This window comes from Megalopta genalis, chromosome 15 (genome assembly GCF_051020955.1).
Source record: "Megalopta genalis isolate 19385.01 chromosome 15, iyMegGena1_principal, whole genome shotgun sequence".
Classification (NCBI taxonomy): Eukaryota; Metazoa; Arthropoda; class Insecta; order Hymenoptera; family Halictidae; genus Megalopta; species Megalopta genalis.
The window spans coordinates 8966990-8988582 of NC_135027.1; the positions used below are offsets into that span (position 1 = coordinate 8966990).

Here is a 21593-nt window from a genome sequence, read left to right on the forward strand (position 1 = left end):
CATGTGTTTCGCATGAATGTGAAGCTAGCTCGTTTGTCTCGCTTCCAGTTGAATCTAAATCATTTATATCGCAAGTATTTGAAGGTAAATCATTTGTTTCGCTTGGATTTGAAGCCAAAGCTTTTCCCTCGCATTGATTTGAAGCTAAATCATGTGTTTCGCATGAATGTGAATCTAACTCGATTGTTTCGCATGCAGTTGAAGCTGAATCATTTATATCGCTAGTATTTGAAGGTAAATCATTTGTTTCGCATGGATTTGAAGCTAAACCTTCTACTTCGCAATGTTTTGAAGATAAATCATGTGTTTCGAATGACTGTGAAGCTAACTCGTTTGTTTCGCATGCATTTGAAGATATACCGTTTATATCGCAAGTATTTGAAGCTAAATCATATGTTTCGCATGGATTTGAAGCTGAAACTTCTACTCGGCATTGATTTGAATCTAAATCTGGTGTTTTGCATGTATTTGAATCTAACTTGTTTGTTTCGCATGCAGTTGAATCTAAATCATTTATATCGCAAGTATTTGAAGCAAAATCATTTGTTTCGCTTGGACTTGAAGCTAAACCTTCTACTTCGCATTGATTTGAAACTAAATCATGTGTTTCGCATGAATGTGAAGCTAACTCGTTTGTCTCGCCTCCAGTTGAAGCCAAATCATTTATACCGCTAGAATTTGAAGTTAAATCATTTGTTTTACATGGATTTGAAGCTATACCTTCTACTTCGCATTGATTTGAAGCTAAATCATGTGTTTCGAGTGAATGTGAATCTAAGTTGTTTGTTTCGCATGCAGTTGAATCTAATTCATTTATATCGCAAGTATTTGAAGGTAAATCATTTGTTTCGCATGGATTTGAAGCCAAAGCTTTTCCCTCGCATTGATTTGAAGCTAAATCATGACTTTCGCATGAATGTGAAGCTAACTCGTTTGTCTCGCTTCCAGTTGAAGCCAAATCATTTATATCGCTAGAATTTGAAGTTAAATCATTTGTTTTACATGGATTTGAAGCTAAACCTTCTACTGCACATTGATTTGAAGATAAATCATTTGTTTCGAATGAATGTCAATCTAACTCGTTTGTTTCGCATGCATTTGAAGCTATATCATTTACATCGTAAGTATTTGATGCTAAATCATGTGTTTGTCTTGGATTTGAAGCTAAACCTTCTTCTTCGCACTGATTTGAAGCTAAATCATGTGTTTCGAATGAATGTGAAGCTAACTCGTTTGTTTCGCATGCATTTGAAGCTATATCGTTTATATCGCAAGTATTAGAAGCTAAATCATTTGTTTCGCTTGGATTTGAAGCTAAACCTTTTACTTCGCATTGATTTGAAACTAAATCATGTGTTTCCAATGAATATGTAGCTTACTCGTTTGTTTCGCATGCATTTGAAGCTATATCATTTATATCTCAAGTATTTGAAGCAAAACCATTTGTTTCGCTTGGATTTGAAGCAAAACCTTCTACTTCGCATTGATTTGAAGCTAATTCATGTGTTTCGCACGAATGTGAAGCTAACTCGTTTGTCTCGCTTCCAGTTGAAGCTAAATCATTTATATCGGAAGTATTTGAAGCTAAATCATTTGTTTCGCATGGTTTTGAAGTTAATCCTTCTATTTCGCGTTGCTTTGAAGATAAAGCATGTGTTTCGCATGGATTTGGAGATAACTCGCATGTTTCACTTCCAGTTGAAGCTAAATCATTTATATCGCAAGTATTTGATCTAAATCTTTTTTTTCGCATGGATTAGAAGCTAACTCGCTTGTTTCGCTTCCAGTTGAAGCTAAATCATTTATATCGCTAGTATTTGAAGATAAATCATTTGTTTCGCATGGATTTGAAGCTAAACCTTCTTCTTCGCACTGATTTGAAGCTAAATCATGTGTTTCGAATGAATGTGAAGCTAACTCGTTTGTTTCGCATGCATTTGAAGCTATATCGTTTATATCGCAAGTATTAGAAGCTAAATCATTTGTTTCGCTTGGATTTGAAGCTAAACCTTTTACTTCGCATTGATTTGAAACTAAATCATGTGTTTCCAATGAATATGTAGCTTACTCGTTTGTTTCGCATGCATTTGAAGCTATATCATTTATATCGTAAGTATTTGAAGCTAAATCATTTGTTTCGCACGGATTTGAAGCTAAACCTTCTACTTCGCATTGCCTTGAAGACAAATCATGTGTTTCGCATGGATTTGAAGCTAACTCGTTTGTTTCGCATGCAGTTGAATCTAAATCATTTATATCTCAAGTATTTGAAGCAAAACCATTTGTTTCGCTTGGATTTGAAGCAAAACCTTCTACTTCGCATTGATTTGAAGCTAATTCATGTGTTTCGCACGAATGTGAAGCTAACTCGTTTGTCTCGCTTCCAGTTGAAGCTAAATCATTTATATCGGAAGTATTTGAAGCTAAATCATTTGTTTCGCATGGTTTTGAAGTTAATCCTTCTATTTCGCGTTGCTTTGAAGATAAAGCATGTGTTTCGCATGGATGTGGTGATAACTCGCATGTTTCACTTCCAGTTGAAGCTAAATCATTTATATCGCAAGTATTTGATCTAAATCTTTTTTTTCGCATGGATCAGAAGCTAACTCGCTTATTTCGCTTCCAGTTGAAGCTAAATCATTTATATCGCTAGTATTTGAAGGTAAATCATTTGTTTCGCATGGATTTGAAGCTAAACCTTCTACTTCACATTGTTTGACGATAAATCATGTGTGTCGAATGAATGTGATGCTAACTCGTTTGTCTCGCATGCATTTGAAGCTATATCGTTTATATCGCAAGTATTTGAAGCTAAATCATTTCTTTCGAATGGATTTGAAGCTAAACCTTCTACTTCGCATTGATTTGAAGCTAAATCATGTGTTTCGCATGGATTTGAAACTAACTCGTTTGATTCACGTGCAGTTGAAGCTAAATCAATTATATTGCAAGTATTTGAATTTAAATAATTTGTTTCGCAATGATTTGATGCTAAACCTTCTACCTCGCATTGATTTGAGGCTATGCCATGTGGTTCGCATGGATTTGATGCTTACTCTTCCGTTTCGCATGCTGTTGATGCTAAATCATTTATATCGCCAGTATTTGATGCTAAATCATTTGTTTCGTAAGGATTTGAAGATAAACCTTCTACTCCGCATTGATTTGAAGCTAAACCATCTACTTCGCATTGGTTGGAAGCTAAATCACTTGTTCCGCATGGATTTGAAGCTCAACCTTCAACCTCGCATTGATTTGAGTCTAAGTCATGTATTTCGCATGGATTTGAAGCTAACTCGTTTGTTTCGCATGCTCTTGCAGCTAATTCATCTATATCGCAAGTATTTGAAGCAAAATAATTTGTTTCGCAAGGATTTGATTCTCAACCTACTACCTCGCATTGACTTGAGGCTAAGTCATGTGTTTCGCGTGGATTTGAAGCTTACTCTTTTGTTTCGCATGCTGTTGAAGCCAAATCATTTATATCACAAGAATTTGAAGCAAAATCATTTGTTTAGCATGGTTTTGAAGCTGAAACATCTACTCCGCATTTATTTGAAGCTAAATCATGTGTTTCGCATGGATTCGTAGCTAACTCGTTTGTTTCGCTTCCAGTTGAAGCAAAGTCATTTATATCGCAAGTATTTGAAGCTAATACTTTTGTTTCGAATGGATTTGCAACTAAACCTTCTTCTTCGCATTGATTTGAAGCAAAATCATTTCTTTCGCATGCATTTGAAGCTAAAGCTTCTATTCTGCATTGATTTGAAGCTATATCATGTGTTTCGCATGCATTTGACGCTAAACCTTATACTCCGCATTAATTTGAAGCTAATTCACGTATTTCGCATGGATTCGAAGCTAACTCGTTTGTTTTTCATGGATTGGAAGCTTAACCTTCTTCTTCGCATTGATCTGAAGCTAAATCATGTGTTTCGCATGGATTCGTAGCTAACTCGTTTGTTTCGCTTCCAGTTGAAGCAAAGTCATTTATATCGCAAGTATTTGAAGCTAATACTTTTGTTTCGAATGGATTTGCAGCTAAACCTTCTGCTTCGCATTGATTGGAAGCTAAATCACTTCTATCGCATGGATTTGAAGCTAAACCTTCTTCTCCGCATTGATTTGAAGCTAAATCAGGTGGGCCGCATGGATTTGAAGCTGACTCGCTTGTTTCGCTTCTAGTAGAAGATAAATCATTTATATCGCAAGTATTTGGAGCTAAATCATGTGTTTCGCATGGATTTGATGCTAAACCTTCTATTCGGCATTGATTTGAAGCTAAATCATGTGTTTCGCATGGATGTGATGCTAAGTCGTTTGCTTCGCATCCAGTTCAAGCTAAATCATTTATGTCGCAAGTATTTGATGCTAAATCATTTGTTACTTAAGGATTTGAAGCTATACCTTCTACTTTACATTGATTTGAAGCTACATCATTTGTTTCGCATGGATTTGAAGCTAAACCTTCTATTCCGCATTAATTTGAAGCTAAATCATGTGTTTCGCATGCAATTGAAGCTAAGCCTTCCACAATGCATTGATTTGAAGCTAACTCGTTTGTCTTGCATTCAGTTGAAGCCAAATCATTTATATCGCACGTATGTGTAGCTAAATCATTTGTTTCGAGTGGATTTGAAGCTAACTCGTTTGTTTCGCTTCCAGTTGAAGATAAATTATTCATATCGCAAGTATTTGAAGCTACATCATTTGTTTCGCATGGATTGGAAGCTAAACCTTCTACTTCGCATTGATTTGAAGATAAATCATGTGTTTCGTATGGACTTGTAGCTAACTCTTTTGTTTCGCATGCTCTTGCAGCTAAATCATCTATATCGCAAGTATTTGAAGCAAAATAATTTGTTTCGCAAGGATTTCATTCTCAACCTACTACCTCGCATTGACTTGAGGCTAAGTCATGTGTTTCGCGTGGATTTGAAGCTTACTCTTTTGTTTCGCATGCTGTTGAAGCCAAATCATTTATATCGCAAGTATGTAAAGCTAAATCATTTGTTTCGAGTGGATTTGAAGGTAAACTGTCTACTTCGCGTTGATTTGAAGCTAAATCATGCGTTTCGAGTGGATTTGAAGCTAACTTGTTTGTTTCGCATGCAGTTGAATCTAACTCATTTATGTCGCAAGGATTAGAAGCTAAATCATTTATTTCGCATGGATTTAAATCCAAACCATCTATATAGCATTGATTTGAAGCTAAATCAGGTTTTCCGTATGCAGTTGAAACTAACTCGTTTGTTTAGCATGCATTTGAAGCTACATCATTTACGTCGCAAGTATTTGAAGTAAAATCATTTGTTTCGCATGGATATGAAGCTAAACCTTCTACTCCACATTGATTTGAAGCTAATTCATGTGTCTCGCATGGATTTGAAGCTAAACCTTCTACTCCGCATTGATTTGAATCTAAATCTTGCGTTTCGCATGGATTCGAAGCTAACTCGTTTGTTTCGCTTCCAGTTGAAGATAAATTATTCATATCGCAAGTATTTGAAGCTAAATAATTTGTTTCGCATGGATTGGAAGCTAAACCTTCTACTTCGCATTGATTTGAAGATAAATCATGTGTTACGTATGGACTTGTAGCTAACTCTTTTGTTTCGCATGCTCTTGCAGCTAAATCATCTATATCGCAAGTATTTGAAGCAAAATAATTTGTTTCGCAAGGATTTGATTCTCAACCTACTACCTCGCATTGACTTGAGGCTAAGTCATGTGTTTCGCGTGGATTTGAAGCTTACTCTTATGTTTCGCATGCTGTTGTAGTCAAATCATTTATATCGCAAGAATTTGAAGCAAAATCATTTGTTTAGCATGGTTTTGAAGCTGAAACATCTACTCCGCATTCATTTGAAGCTGAATCATGTGTTTCGCATGGATTCGTAGCTAACTGTTTGTTTCGCTTCCAGTTGAAGCAAAGTCATTTATATCGCAAGTATTTGAAGCTAATACTTTTGTTTCGAATGGATTTGCAGCTAAACCTTCTTCTTCGCATTGATTTGAAGCAAAATCATTTCTTTCGCATGCATTTGAAGCTAAAGCTTCAATTCCGCACTGATTTGAAGCTAAATCATTTGTTACGCATGCATTTGGAGCTAAACCTTCCATTCTGCATTGATTTGAAGCTAAATCATGTGTTTCGCATGCATTTGACGCGAAACCTTATACTCCGCATTAATTTGAAGCTAATTCACGTATTTCGCATGGATTCGTAGCTAACTCGTTTGTTTTTCATGGATTGGAAGCTTAACCTTCTTCTTCGCATTGATGTGAAGCTAAATCATGTGTTTCGCATGGATTTGAAGCTAACTCGTTTGTTTCGCATGCAGTTGAAGCTAACTCATTTATGTCGCAAGTATTTGAAGCTAAATCATTTGTTTCGCGTGGATTTGAAGCTATACCTTCTACTTTACATTGATATGAAGCTACATCATTTGTTTCGCATGGATTTGTAGCTAAACTTTTTACTTCGCATTGATTTAAGGCTAAATCATGTGTTTCTCATGCATTTGAAGTTAAACCTTCTATGCCACATTGATTTGAAGCTAAATCATGTGTTTCGCATGCAATTGAAGCTAAGGCATCTACTCTGCATTGATTTGAAGCTAAGTCATGTGTTTCGCATGGATTTTAAGCTAAATCATGTGTTTCCCATGCATTTGAAGCTAAACCTTCTATTCTGCGTTGATTTGAAGCTAAATCATATGTTGCGCATGTATTTGACGCTAAACCATCTACTCCGCATTGATTTCAAGCTAACTCATGTGCTTCGCATGGATTTCAAGCTAACTTGTTTGTATTCGCATGCAGTTGAAGCTAAATAATTTATTTCTCAAGTTTCTGAAGCTAAATCATTTGTTACTTATAGATCTGAAGTTAAACCTTCTACTTCGCTTTGATTTGAAGCTAAATCAATTGTTTCGCATGGATTTGAAGCTAAACTTCTACTTCGCATTGATTTGAAGCTAAATAATGTGTTTCGCATGGATTCGAAGCTAACTCGTTTGTTTTTCATGGATTGGAAGCTTAACCTTCTTCTTCGCATTGATCTGAAGCTAAATCATGTGTATCGCATGGATTTGAAGCTAACTCGTTTGTTTCGCATGCAGTTGAAGCTAACTCATTTATGTCGCAATTATTTGAAGCTAAATCAATTGTTTCGCATGGATTTGTAGCTAAAACTTCTACTCCACATTGACTTAAAACTAAATCTCGTTTTTCGCATGGATTTTAATCTAACTTGATTGTTTCGCATGCAGTTGAATCTAAATCATTTATATCCCAAGTATTTGAAGCAAAATCATTTGTTTCGCTTGGATTTGAAGCTAAACCTTCTATTTCGCTTTGCTTTGAAGATAAATCATGTATTTCGAAAGATTTGAAGCTAACTCGCTTCTTTCACTTCCAGTTGAAACTAAATCATTTATATCGCATGTATTTGAAGCTAAATCATTTGTCTCGCATGGATTTGAAGCTAAACCTTCAACTCCGCATTGATTTGAAGTTAAATCATGTGTTTCGCATAGGTTAGAAGCTAACTCGCTTGTTTCGCTTCGAGTTGAAGCTAAATCATTTATATCTCAAGTATTTGAAGCTAATTCATGTATTGCACATGGATTTGAAGCTAACTCGTTTGTTTCGCATGCAGTTGAATCTAAATAAACTATATCGGAAGTATTTGAAGCAAAATCATTTCTTTCGAATGGATTTGAAGCTAAACCTTCTACTTCGCATTGATTTGAAGATAAATCATGTGTTTCGGATGGACTTGAAGCAAAATCTTTTGTTTCGCATGCAGTTGATACTAAATCATCTATACCGCAAGTATTCGATGCAAAATCATTTGTTTCGCATGGATTTGAAGCTAAACCTTCTACTTCGCATTGATTTGAAGTTAAATCATATGTTTCGTATGCATTTGAAGCTAAACCTTCTATTCCGTATTGATTTGAAGCGAAATCATGTGTGTCGCATGCATTGGAAGCTAAAACTCCTACTCCGCATGCATTTGAAGCTAAAGCTTCTACTCCGCATTAATTTGAATCTAACTCATGTATTTCGCATGGATTTGAGGCTAAATCGTCTGTTTGGCATGGATTTGAAGCCAAAGCTTCTACTTCGCTTTGATTTGAAGATAAGTCATGTGTTTCGCATGGATTTGAAGCTACCTCGTTTGTTTCGCATTCAGTTGAAGCTAAATCATTTATATCACTAGAATTTGAAGTTAAATCATTTGTTTTACATGGATTTGAAGCTATACCTTCTACTTCGCATTGATTTGAAGCTAAATCAATTGTTTCGCATGGTTTTGAAGCTAATCCTTCTATTTCGCGTTGCTTTGAAGATAAATCATGTGTTTCGCATGATTTTGAAGCTAACTCGCTTGTTTCACTTCCAGTTGAAGCTAAATCATGTATATCGCAAGTGTTAGGGTTTATAAAGGTCACAATGAGACCTTTGTTCTGATTTCTCAACAAGAGTGTTAGGGATTCCCCATCTGGGCTTCACGGCGGGGGCCAGACACATAGCTCGTTGATGGCTAGGGGGGTGGGCCTGTCACCCCGTGGCAGAAGTGTTCGTTTTTTGAGCCTGCCGTGATTGGGCAGTTTTTCCTCGCCGCCCACCCTGAAGTAAAGGTAGGGCTAACCGAGGTGACCTCGTGAATGCTACACGATTGTTCGACAGTCCTGATCTGTCCATCCACAGTATTCGTTGTCAGTGGATACAGAGGTCTCCCGGGAAGCCCATTGTTGCAGCGCCCGGTTAGCCAAAAAATAGAGTATTAGTCGGCACACAAGGCGTGCAAGTTACAACAAAGCTCGAACGATCGCAAGATCAACCACGAGCAATAACATTTGGTCCTTCGAGCCGGATATTGTGTGGAAAGGTCCACACAGTGCTGTGACATTGTTGGAAGACTTGGCCGTCGACTTGTACATCCAGTGAGGCGCCTGTGTGTGAGGACTTGGCTCAACACCCCCCTGGACGTGATAGCAGCAAGCGGCGTGCATCTTCAAGGGTTGCATCGACCACTAACATTTGATCCGCCAGAGCCGGATACTCGAGTAATTAGATACAGTCCACTGTGTATTCCTTGGTTCTTGCCAGTAAGAACATCATCGTTGAGTTATTCGAGCCGGTTTGCCGAATAACATTTGAAGAAGAACTTCGACCTATTGGAAGTCCGCTGTCAGCTTGTACATCCAGTGCGGCTGCCGTGCGTGGGAATTGAGCTCACCACCCCTCTGGACGTGATAGGAACAAGCGACAGCCGTCATCAGGGTCCACGCTTCGTGCACGAGACTGCGGACATTGGGCAAGGATCACGCAAGAAAGGACTGCTAGCCGCCAGGAAGCAACGGGCATCCTGTGGGACGATAGAAGTCAAGCTGATCTCACTCCATCCAGTCCGTAAGTCACCATCCCTTTAATTTGTTGTCAGTCGTGCACGTCATGGAGGCAGCAAAGGCATTCTTTACTGAGCGCGGGTCTGTGAAGGCCAGGCTCACCATATTTAAAAGGTTTCTCGAGTCCGAGAGCGCGAACGCGGATCTAATGGCCCTCGAAAAACGCGTAAGAGCAAATGAGAGCCTGTACGAACTTTTCAATAACGTCCAGACTCGAATAGAATGCGCCGTCATAGGTACCCCGTACGAGGAAGCGCAGATTGCCGAGCGCGAGTCCTTTGAAAACGATTACTACTCGATCATGTCCAAGGCTGAGACACTCCTTTTGAAAGCCCGCGAAAACTCAGTCACTGCGACGAACTCCGATTTGGAAATCGGTCTATCTCGGCTCGGGGAGGTCGAAGAGGTCGTTAACGCGGAGGTCGGTAACGCGGAGGTCGGTAACGCGGAGGTCGGTAACGCGGAGGTCGGTGACGCGGAGGTCGGTAACGCGGAGGTCAATGGCAAAGACCACGATCCGTGCGAACAGCACTTTGTTGAAAATACTAGGCGCGACGAGCAGGGGCGATCCATCGTAGCGATCCCGTTCAACGATAGGACTCATGAATTGGGAGAGTCTCGTCCTCAGGCGGAACGTGGGCTTCTGGATTTAGAACGCAAATTCAGGAAGCAGCCCGACCTCCAAGCGCAGTATAAGGAGTTCCTTCGCGAGTATGAAAATCTGGGCCATATGTCAAGATTGGATCCGAAGGACATAGGAGGGGTCAGCGGTAGCTATTACCTGCCTCATCATGCAGTGATGGAAGGCAATAGCACGACCACCAAACTTCGGGTCGTCTTTGATGGCTCAGCGAAAACCGCGTCGGGCGTGCCGTTGAATGATACACAAATGGTAGGCCCCCCCACACAGGATGAGCTGTTAGACATCCTGCTGCGATTTCGTAAACATGGCATTGTTGTGTCCGCGGATGTTGCTAAAATGTATCGGCAGATCGCGGTTAGAGGGGAAGACCGAAGCTACCAAGGCATCCTGTGGCGTTTTTCGGAACACGATGTAATAGGGAGGTACAGTCTCAACACCATCACCTACGGCACCGCGTTCGCTTCCTACTTGGCCACTCGGGTCCTTCAGCAGATCGGGAAATATTGCGCGCACTCGCTGCCGGATGTTAGCGAAGTCATCCGGAGCGACTTCTATGTCGACGATCTGCTGACTTGCGAAACTTGTGAGCAGGCGTTAGTTAAATTGACAACCTCGGTTAGACCGGTGCACCCAGTCTTGAAACTGATTGAAGGGCAGTCATGCTACAGCAAATTGTTACGAATCCTAGCATACGTTCTTAGATTTTGCTCCAAGAGTCAACGGACGGATAAGGCTTCGCGAAGCAAGTGTCAGGGTTCCCCGTCAATCACGGAACTTTCTTCAGCCGAACGAATTGTAATCAGGGTCACGCAAAACCATCACTTTAGCGTCGAAATGAGGCAGCTAGGAGCTAGGCAGCCGTTAGATCGAACAAGCTCGTTATTGTCCCTAAACCCCTTCGTGGACGAGCTCGGGATCATTAGGGTGGGCGGCCGCCTGCGGAATGCTCCGATAGCCTTCTCGCGAAAACATCCGATCTTAATACCAAGTTCCAGTCCTCTGGCAGTCCTGATAATTCGGCGCGAGCATCTCCGATTGTTGCATGCCGGTTGCCAACAAACTCTCGCATCTCTTCACGCGAACTATTGGATTCCATCAGGCGGACGAATCACGCGGAAGGTTGTGCGTAGTTGCATGAGATGCTTCCGGACGAAGCCTGGCGCCGCGCAACCCCAAATGGGTAATTTACCAGCCGATCGCGTTACTCCTTTTTCTACGTGCGGCGTGGACTATGCCGGCCCGTTTCTAGTAGTGGACAGCGGGCGCTCTCGAACTAGTAGAAAGGCCTATCTGTGCCTGTTTGTTTGCTTTGTGACCAAGGCAGTTCACTTGGAGTTGGCAGTGGATTTGACCACTGATTCATTTCTGAACGGCCTACGTAGATTCACTGCGCGACGAGGAATGTGTCGTGTCATACACTCGGACAATGGCACGAATTTTATTGGAGCGCGAAATGAGTTAAGGGACCTGGGTCACTTTCTGGCATCCCCCGCTCACAACGACAAGGTTAAAGGGGCATTGGCTCAAAACAAGATCCAATGGCAGCTGATCCCCCCACGCGCGCCGCATTTTGGCGGATTGTGGGAGCGGGCGGTCCGTTCCGTCAAGACGCACCTGAGACGTGTGAGAGGCGAGCAGAGGCTCACATTTGAGGAGATGTGTACAGTACTAACACAGGTTGAAGCCTGTCTTAACTCCCGTCCCTTCCATCCTTTGTCGTCCGATCCTTCTGACCTGAACCCACTGTCGCCTGGTCACTTCTTGGTGGGAGAGGCGTTGACGGCATTGCCTCATGTCCATCTCCTGGACACCCCGCGAAACCGGCTGAATAGGTTTCAGTTGTTACAGCAGATGGTTCAGCACTTCTGGAAGCGCTGGCACGAGGAATACCTGCATGGGCTCCAACAGCGTCGGAAATGGAGACAAGGATGCGCTGTTGTTCCCAAGGTCGGGGACATGGTCCTTATCAAGGAGGACAACCTTCCACCCCTGAAGTGGGCATTGGGACGCGTGGTTGAGCTGCATCCGGGCCAGGATGGCATCTGCAGAGTGTCCACCATTCGCACTACCCGTGGAATGCTCAAGAGACCAGCGTCTAAAATTTGTGTGCTGCCCATAGAAGACTAAGCGAACACTAAGTAGAAATAGTTTGCGTTGAGTAGTTTTAGTCACATTATTCAACTGTTCTCATAGTTCATTGTTGTACTAGTTTATAACCACTAGCATTGTATTACGATATGTTCGCTTAATTTTTAGTGCAATTGAACTAGATTAGTTCAAGGTGGGTGGTATGTTAGGGTTTATAAAGGTCACAATGAGACCTTTGTTCTGATTTCTCAACAAGAGTGTTAGGGATTCCCCATCTGGGCTTCACGGCGGGGGCCAGACACATAACTCCTTGATGGCTAGGGGGGTGGGCCTGTCACCCCGTGGCAGAAGTGTTAGTTTTCGAGCCTCGTAAAACTCATGGGCCCCGTCGACAGTTTTATGGTGGTCCTCCGTGAAGGACTTATCTCTGATTTACGACCAGGCGTTAGCGGAGTTGGGACTTGGACCACTCGGCGCGATTGCTTCCAGATGGGGTAGATTTCCAAATTTTCCCATGAGGAGGAAGCTCATCTGGAGGCGTTCGCGGTACCCTTTCCAAAGGTTCCAACCAATTAGCGTTCGTTTTTTGAGCCTGCCGTGATTGGGCAGTTTTTCCTCGCCGCCCACCCTGAAGTAAAGGTAGGGCTAACCGAGGTGACCTCGTGGATGCTACACGATTGTTCGACAGTTCTGATCTGTCCATCCACAGTATTCGTTGTCAGTGGATACAGAGGTCTCCCGGGAAGCCCATTGTTGCAGCGCCCGGTTAGCCAAAAAATAGAGTATTAGTCGGCACACAAGGCGTGCAAGTTACAACAAAGCTCGAACGATCGCAAGATCAACCACGAGCAATAACAGCAAGTATTTGATCTAAATCTTTTTTTTCGCATGGATTAGAAGCTAACTCGCTTGTTTCGCTTCCAGTTGAAGCTATATCATTTATATCGCTAGTATTTGAAGTTAAATCATTTGTTTCGCATGGATTTGAAGCTAACTCGTTTGTTTCGCATGCAGTTGAAGCTATATCATTTATATCGCAAGTAATTGAAGCTAAATCATTTGTTTCGCATGAATTTGAAGCTAAATCTTCTACCTCGCATTGATTTGAAGCTAAATCATGTGTTTCGAATGAATGTGAAGCTAACTCGTTTGTTTCGCATGCATTTGAATCTATTTCGTTTATATCGCAAGTATTTGAAGCTAAATCTTTTTTTTCGCATGAATTAGAAGCTAATTCGCTTGTTTCGCTTTCAGTTGATGCTAAATCATTTATATCGCTAGTATTTGCAGGTAAATCATTTGTTTCGCATGGATTTGAAGCTAAACCTTCTACTTCGCATTGATTTGAAGATAAATCATGTGTCTCGCATTGATTCGTATCTAACTCGTTTGATTCGCTTCCAGTTGTAGCAAAGTAATTTATATCGCAAGTATTTGAAGCTAAAACATTTGTTTCGCATGGATTTGAAGCTAAACCTTCTACTCCGCATTGATTTGAAGTTAAATCATGTGTTTCGCATGCATTTGAAGCTAAACCTTCTATTCCGCATTGATTTGAAGCAAAATCATGTGTGTCGCATGCATTTGAAGCTAAAACTCCTACTCCGCATGCATTTGAAGCTAAAGCTTCTACTTCGCATTGATTTGAAGATAAATCATGTGTTTCGCATGGGTTAGAAGCTAACTCGCTTGTTTCGCTTCTAGTTGAAGCTAAATCATTTATATCGCAAGTATTTGAATCTAAATCATTTGTTTCGCATGGATTTGTAGCTAAAACTTCTACTCCACATTGACTTAAAACTAAATCTCGTTTTTCGCATGGATTTGAATCTAACTTGATTGTTTCGCATGCAGTTGAATCTAAATCATTTATATCCCAAGTATTTGAAGCAAAATCATTTGTTTCGCTTGGATTTGAAGCTAAACCTTATTCTTCGCATTGATTTGAAGCTAAATCATGTGTTTCGCATGGATTTGAAACTAACTCGTTTGATTCACGTGCAGTTGAAGCTAAATCATTTATATTGCAAGTATTTGAAGCTAAACAATTTGTTTCGCAATGATTTGATGCTAAACCTTCTACCTCGCATTGATTTGAGGCTATGCCGTGTGGTTCGCATGGATTTGAAGCTTACTCTTCTGTTTCGCATGCTGTTGAAGCTAAAACATTTATATCGCCAGTATTTGAAGCTAAATCATTTATTTCGTAAGGATTTGAAGATAAACCTTCCACTCCGCATTGATTTGAAGCTAAATCATGTGTTTCGCATTGATTCGTATCTAACTCGTTTGATTCGCTTCCAGTTGTAGCAAAGTAATTTATATCGCAAGTATTTGAAGCTAAAACATTTGTTTCGCATGGATTTGAAGCTAAACCATCAACTTCGCATTGGTTGGAAGCTAAATCACTTGTTCCGCATGGATTTGAATCTCAACCTTCTACCTCGCATTGATTTGAGTCTAAGTCATGTATTTCGCATGGATTTGAAGCTAACACTTTTGTTTCGCATGCCGTTGATGCTAAATCATTTATATCGCAAGGATTAGAAGCTAAATCATTTATTTCGCATGGATTTAAATCCAAACCATCTATATAGCATTGATTTGAAGCTAAATCAGGTTTTCCGTATGCAGTTGAAGCTAACTCGTTTGTTTAGCATGCATTTGAAGCTACATCATTTACGTCGCAAGTATTTGAAGTAAAATCATTTGTTTCGCATGGATATGAAGCTATACCTTCTACTCCACATTGATTTGAAGCTAATTCATGTGTCTCGCATGGATTTGAAGCTAAACCTTCTACTCCGCATTAATTTGAATCTAAATCTTGCGTTTCGCATGGATTCGAAGCTAACTAGTTTGTTTCGCTTCCAGTTGAAGATAAATCATTCATATCGCAAGTATTTGAAGCTAAATCATTTGTTTCGCATGGATTGGAAGCTATACCTTCTACTTCGCATTGATTTGAAGATAAATCATGTGTTTCGTATGGACTTGTAGCTAACTCTTTTGTTTCGCATGCTGTTGCAGCTAAATGATCTATATCGCAAGTATTTGAAGCAAAATAATTTGTTTCGCAAGGATTTGATTCTCAACCTACTACCTCGCATTGACTTGAGGCTAAGTCATGTGTTTCGCGTGGATTTGAAGCTTACTCTTTTGTTTCGCATGCTGTTGAAGCCAAATCATTTATATCGCTAGAATTTGAAGCAAAATCATTTGTTTAGCATGGTTTTGAAGCTGAAACATCTACTCCGCATTTCATTTGAAGCTAAATCATGTGTTTCGCATGGATTCGTAGCTAACTCGTTTGTTTCGCTTCCAGTTGAAGCAAAGTCATTTATATCGCAAGTATTTGAAGCTAATACTTTTGTTTCGAATGGATTTGCAGCTAAACCTTCTTCTTCGCATTGATTTGAAGCAAAATCATTTCTTTCGCATGCATTTGAAGCTAAAGCTTCTATTCCGCACTGATTTGAAGCTAAATCATGTGTTACGCATGCATTTGGAGCTAAACCTTCTACTCTGCATTGATTTGAAGCTAAGTCATGTGTTTCGCATGGATTTTAAGCTAAATCATGTGTTTCCCATGCATTTGAAGCTAAACCTTCTATTCTGCGTTGATTTGAAGCTAAATCATATGTTGCGCATGCATTTGACGCTAAACCATCTACTCCGCATTGATTTCGAGCTAACTCATGTGCTTCGCATGGATTTCAAGCTAACTCGTTTGTATTCGCATGCAGTTGAAGCTAAATAATTTATTTCTCAAGTTTCTGAAGCTAAATCATTTGTTACTTATAGATTTGAAGTTAAACCTTCTACTTCGCTTTGATTTGAAGCTAAATCAATTGTTTCGCATGGATTTGAAGCTAAACTTCTACTTCGCATTGATTTGAAGCTAAATCATGTGTTTCGAGTGGATTTGAAGCTAACTTGTTTGTTTTGCATGCAGTTGAATCTAACTCATTTATAATTCAAGTATTTGAAGCTAAATCATTTGTTTTGCATGGATTTGAAGCCAAAGCTTCTACTTCGCTTTGATTTGAAGATAAGTCATGTTTTTCGCATGGATTTGAAGCAAACTCGTTTGTTTCGCTTCCAGTTGAAGCCAAATCATTTATATCGCTAAAATTTGAAGTTAAATCATTTGTTTTACATGGATTTGAAGCTATACCTTCTACTTCGCATTGATTTGAAGCTAAATCAATTGTTTCGCATGGTTTTGAAGCTAATCCTCCTATTTCGCGTTGCTTTGAAGATAAATCATGTGTTTCGCATGATTCTGAAGCTAACTCGCTTGTTTCACTTCCAGTTGAAGCTAAATCATTTATATCGCAAGTATTTGATCTAAATCTTTTTTTTCGCATGGATTAGAAGCTAACTCGCTTGTTTCGCTTCCAGTTGAAGCTAAATCATTTATATCGTTAGTATTTGAAGATAAATCATTTGTTTCGCATGGATTTGAAGCTAAACCTTCTACTGCACATTGATTTGAAGATAAATCATGTGTTTCGAATGACTGTGAAGCTAACTCGTTTGTTTCGCATGCATTTGAAGCTATAACGTTTATATCGCAAGTATTTGAAGCTAAAACATTTGTTTCGCATGGATTTGAAGCTAAACCATCTACTTCGCATTGATTTAAGGCTAAATCATGTGTTTCGCATGCATTTGAAGCTAAACCTTCTATTCCGCATTGATTTGAAGCTAAATCATGTGTTTCGCATGCAATTGAATCTAAGCCTTCTACTCTGCATTGATTTTAATCTAAGTCATGTGTGTCGCATGCATTTGAAGCTAAATCATGTGTTTCCCATGCATTTGAAGCTAAACCTACTATTCTGCGTTGATTTGAAGCTAAATCATATGTTGCGCATGCATTTGACGCTAAACCATCTACTCCGCATTAATTTCAAGCTAACTCATGTGCTTCGCATGGATTTCAAGCTAACTCGTTTGTATTCGCATGCAGTTGAAGCTAAATCATTTATATCGCTAGTATTTGAAGCTAAATCATTTGTTTCGCATGGATTGGAAGCTAAACCTTCTACTTCGCATTGATTTGAAGATAAATCATGTGTTTCGTATGGACTTGTAGCTAACTCTTTTGTTTCGCATGCTGTTGCAGCTAAATGATCTATATCGCAAGTATTTGAAGCAAAATAATTTGTTTCGCAAGGATTTGATTCTCAACCTACTACCTCGCATTGACTTGAGGCTAAGTCATGTGTTTCGCGTGGATTTGAAGCTTACTCTTTTGTTTCGCATGCTGTTGAAGCCAAATCATTTATATCGCTAGAATTTGAAGCAAAATCATTTGTTTAGCATGGTTTTGAAGCTGAAACATCTACTCCGCATTTCATTTGAAGCTAAATCATGTGTTTCGCATGGATTCGTAGCTAACTCGTTTGTTTCGCTTCCAGTTGAAGCAAAGTCATTTATATCGCAAGTATTTGAAACTAATACTTTTGTTTCGAATGGATTTGCAGCTAAACCTTCTTCTTCGCATTGATTTGAAGCAAAATCATTTCTTTCGCATGCATTTGAAGCTAAAGCTTCTATTCCGCACTGATTTGAAGCTAAATCATGTGTTACGCATGCATTTGGAGCTAAACCTTCTACTCTGCATTGATTTGAAGCTAAGTCATGTGTTTCGCATGGATTTTAAGCTAAATCATGTGTTCCCCATGCATTTGAAGCTAAACCTTCTATTCTGCGTTGATTTGAAGCTAAATCATATGTTGCGCATGCATTTGACGCTAAACCATCTACTCCGCATTGATTTCAAGCTAACTCATGTGCTTCGCATGGATTTCAAGCTAACTCGTTTGTATTCGCATGCAGTTGAAGCTAAATAATTTATTTCTCAAGTTTCTGAAGCTAAATCATTTGTTACTTATAGATTTGAAGTTAAACCTTCTACTTCGCTTTGATTTGAAGCTAAATCAATTGTTTCGCATGGATTTGAAGCTAAACTTCTACTTCGCATTGATTTGAAGCTAAATCATGTGTTTCGAGTGGATTTGAAGCTAACTTGTTTGTTTTGCATGCAGTTGAATCTAACTCATTTATATCTCAAGTATTTGAAGCTAAATCATTTGTTTTGCATGGATTTGAAGCCAAAGCTTCTACTTCGCTTTGATTTGAAGATAAGTCATGTTTTTCGCATGGATTTGAAGCAAACTCGTTTGTTTCGCTTCCAGTTGAAGCCAAATCATTTATATCGCTAAAATTTGAAGTTAAATCATTTGTTTTACATGGATTTGAAGCTATACCTTCTACTTCGCATTGATTTGAAGCTAAATCAATTGTTTCGCATGGTTTTGAAGCTAATCCTCCTATTTCGCGTTGCTTTGAAGATAAATCATGTGTTTCGCATGATTCTGAAGCTAACTCGCTTGTTTCACTTCCAGTTGAAGCTAAATCATTTATATCGTTAGTATTTGAAGATAAATCATTTGTTTCGCATGGATTTGAAGCTAAACCTTCTACTGCACATTGATTTGAAGATAAATCATGTGTTTCGAATGACTGTGAAGCTAACTCGTTTGTTTCGCATGCATTTGAAGCTATAACGTTTATATCGCAAGTATTTGAAGCTAAAACATTTGTTTCGCATGGATTTGAAGCTAAACCATCTACTTCGCATTGATTTAAGGCTAAATCATGTGTTTCGCATGCATTTGAAGCTAAACCTTCTATTCCGCATTGATTTGAAGCTAAATCATGTGTTTCGCATGCAATTGAATCTAAGCCTTCTACTCTGCATTGATTTTAATCTAAGTCATGTGTGTCGCATGCATTTGAAGCTAAATCATGTGTTTCCCATGCATTTGAAGCTAAACCTACTATTCTGCGTTGATTTGAAGCTAAATCATATGTTGCGCATGCATTTGACGCTAAACCATCTACTCCGCATTAATTTCAAGCTAACTCATGTGCTTCGCATGGATTTCAAGCTAACTCGTTTGTATTCGCATGCAGTTGAAGCTAAATCATTTATATCGCTAGTATTTGAAGCTAAATCATTTGTTTCGCATGGATTTGAACCTAAACCTTCTACTTCGCATTGCTTTGAAGATAAATCATGTGTTTCGCATGGATTTGAAGCTAACTCGTTTGTTTCGCATTCAGTTGAAGCTAAATCATTTATATCGCAATTATGTGAAGCTAAATCATTTGTTTCGCGTGGAGTTGAAGCTAAACCTTCCACTTCGCATTGACTCGAAGCCAAATCATGTGTTTCGTATGCATTTGAAGCTTAATCATGTTTTTCGCATGGATTTGAATCTAACTCCCTTGTTTCGAATCCAGTTGAAGCTAAATCATTTATATCGCAAGTATTTGATCTAAATCTTTTTTTTTCGCATAGATTAGAAGCTAACTCGCTTGTTTCGCTTCCAGTTGAAGGTAAATCATTTATTTCGCTGGTATTTGAATATAAATCATTTGTTTCGCATGGATTTGAAGCTAAACCTTCTACTGCAAATTGATTTGAAGATAAATCATGTGTTTCGAATGAATGTGAAGCTAACTAGTTTGTTTCTCATGCATTTGAAGCTATAACGTTTATATCGCAAGTATTTGAAGCTAAATCATTTGTTTCGCATTGATTTGAAGATGAACCTTCTTCTTCGCATTGATTTGAAGCTAAATCATTTGTTTCGAATGAATGTGAAGCTAACACGTTTGTTTCGCATGCAGTTGAATCTAAATCATTTATGTCCCAAGTATTTGAAGCAAAATCATTTGTTTCTCTTGGATGTGAAGCTAAACCTTCTTCTTCGCATTGATTTGAAGCTAAATCATGTGTTTCGAATGAATGTGAAGCTAACTCGTTTGTTTCGCATGCATTTGGAGCTATATCATTTATATCGCAAGTATTTGAAGCTAAATCATTCGTTTCGCATGGATTAGAAGCTAACTCGCTTGTTTCGCTTCCAGTTGAAGTTAAATCATTTATATCGCTAGTATTTGAAGTTAAATCATTTGTTTCGCATGGATTTGAGGCTAAACCTTCTACTTCGCATTGATTTGAAGATAAATCATGTGTTTCGAATGACTGTGAAGCTAACTCGTTTGTTTCGCATGCATTTGAAGCTATATCGTTTATATCGCAAGTATTTGAAGCTAAATCATTTGTTTCGAATGAATGTGAATCTAACTAGTTTGTTTCGCTTGGATTTGAAACTAAACCTTCTTTTTCGCATTGATTTGAAGCTAAATCATGTGTTTCGAATGAATGTGAAGCTACCTCGTTTGTTTCGCATGCATTTGAAGCTATATCGATTATATCGCAAGTACTTGATGCCAAATCATTTGTTTCGCATGGATTTGAAGCTAACTCGCATGTTTCGCTTCCAGTTGGTGCTAAATCATTTATATCGCTAGTATTTGAAACTAAATCATTTGTTTCGAATGGATTTGAAGCTAAACCTTCTACTTCGCATTGATTTGAAGATAAATCATGTGTTTCGAATGACTGTGAATCTAACTCGTTTGGTTCGCATGCATTTGAATCTACATACTTTATAGCGCAAGTATTTGAAGCTAAATCTTTTTTTTCGCATGAATTAGAAGCTAATTCGCTTGTATCGCTTTCAGTTGGTGCTAAATCATTTATATCGCCAGTATTTGAAGGCAAATCATTTGTTTCGCATGGATTTGAAGCTACACCTTCTACTTCGCATTGATTTGAAGCTAAATCATGTGTTTCGAATGACTGTGAAGCTAAATCATTTGTTTCGCATGGATTTGAATCTAAATGATTTATATCGCAAGGTTTTGAAGCTAAATCATTTGTTTCGCATGGATTTGAAGCCAAAGATTTTACCTCGCATTGATTTGAAGCTAAATCATGTGTTTTCGCATGAATGTGAATCTAACTCGTTTTTCTCGCTTCCAGTTGAAGCTAAATCATTTATATCGCAAGCACTTGAAGCTAAATCATTTGTTTCGCATGGATTTGAAGCTAACTCGCATGTCTCGCTTCCAGTTGGAGCTAAGTCATTTATATCGCTAGTACTTGAAGCTATACCATGTGTTTCACATGGATTTGAAGCTAATCCTTCTACTTCGCGTTACTTTGAAGATAAATCATGTGTTTTCGCATGAATGTGAAGCTAACTCGTTTGTCTCGCTTCCAGTTGAAGCTAAATCATTTATATCGCAAGTACTTGAAGCTAAATCATTTGTTTCGCATGGATTTGAAGCTAAACCTTCTACTTCGCATTGACTTGAAGCTAAACCTTCTACTTCGCATTGATTTGAAGCTAAACCTTCTACTTCGCATTGATTTGAAGTTAAATCATGTGTTTCGCATGACTGTGAAGCTAACTCGTCTGTTTCGTATGAAATTGAAGCTATATCGTTTATATCGCAAGTATTTGAAGCTAAATCATTTGTTTCGCAAGGATTTGAAGCTAAAACTTCTACTC

At 39.0% G+C, this 21593-nt stretch overlaps 1 protein-coding gene across 1 annotated transcript; it reads left to right on the forward strand.

Moving 5' to 3' along the window:
- The first annotated feature begins 9468 nt into the window (after nucleotides 1–9468).
- On the forward strand, nucleotides 9469–12192 carry LOC143260628 (uncharacterized). The gene has a single exon (XM_076526653.1). The coding sequence runs from the start codon at nucleotides 9469–9471 to the stop codon at nucleotides 12190–12192; it is 2724 nt and encodes a 907-aa protein (XP_076382768.1).
- The last annotated feature ends 9401 nt before the right edge of the window (nucleotides 12193–21593 follow it).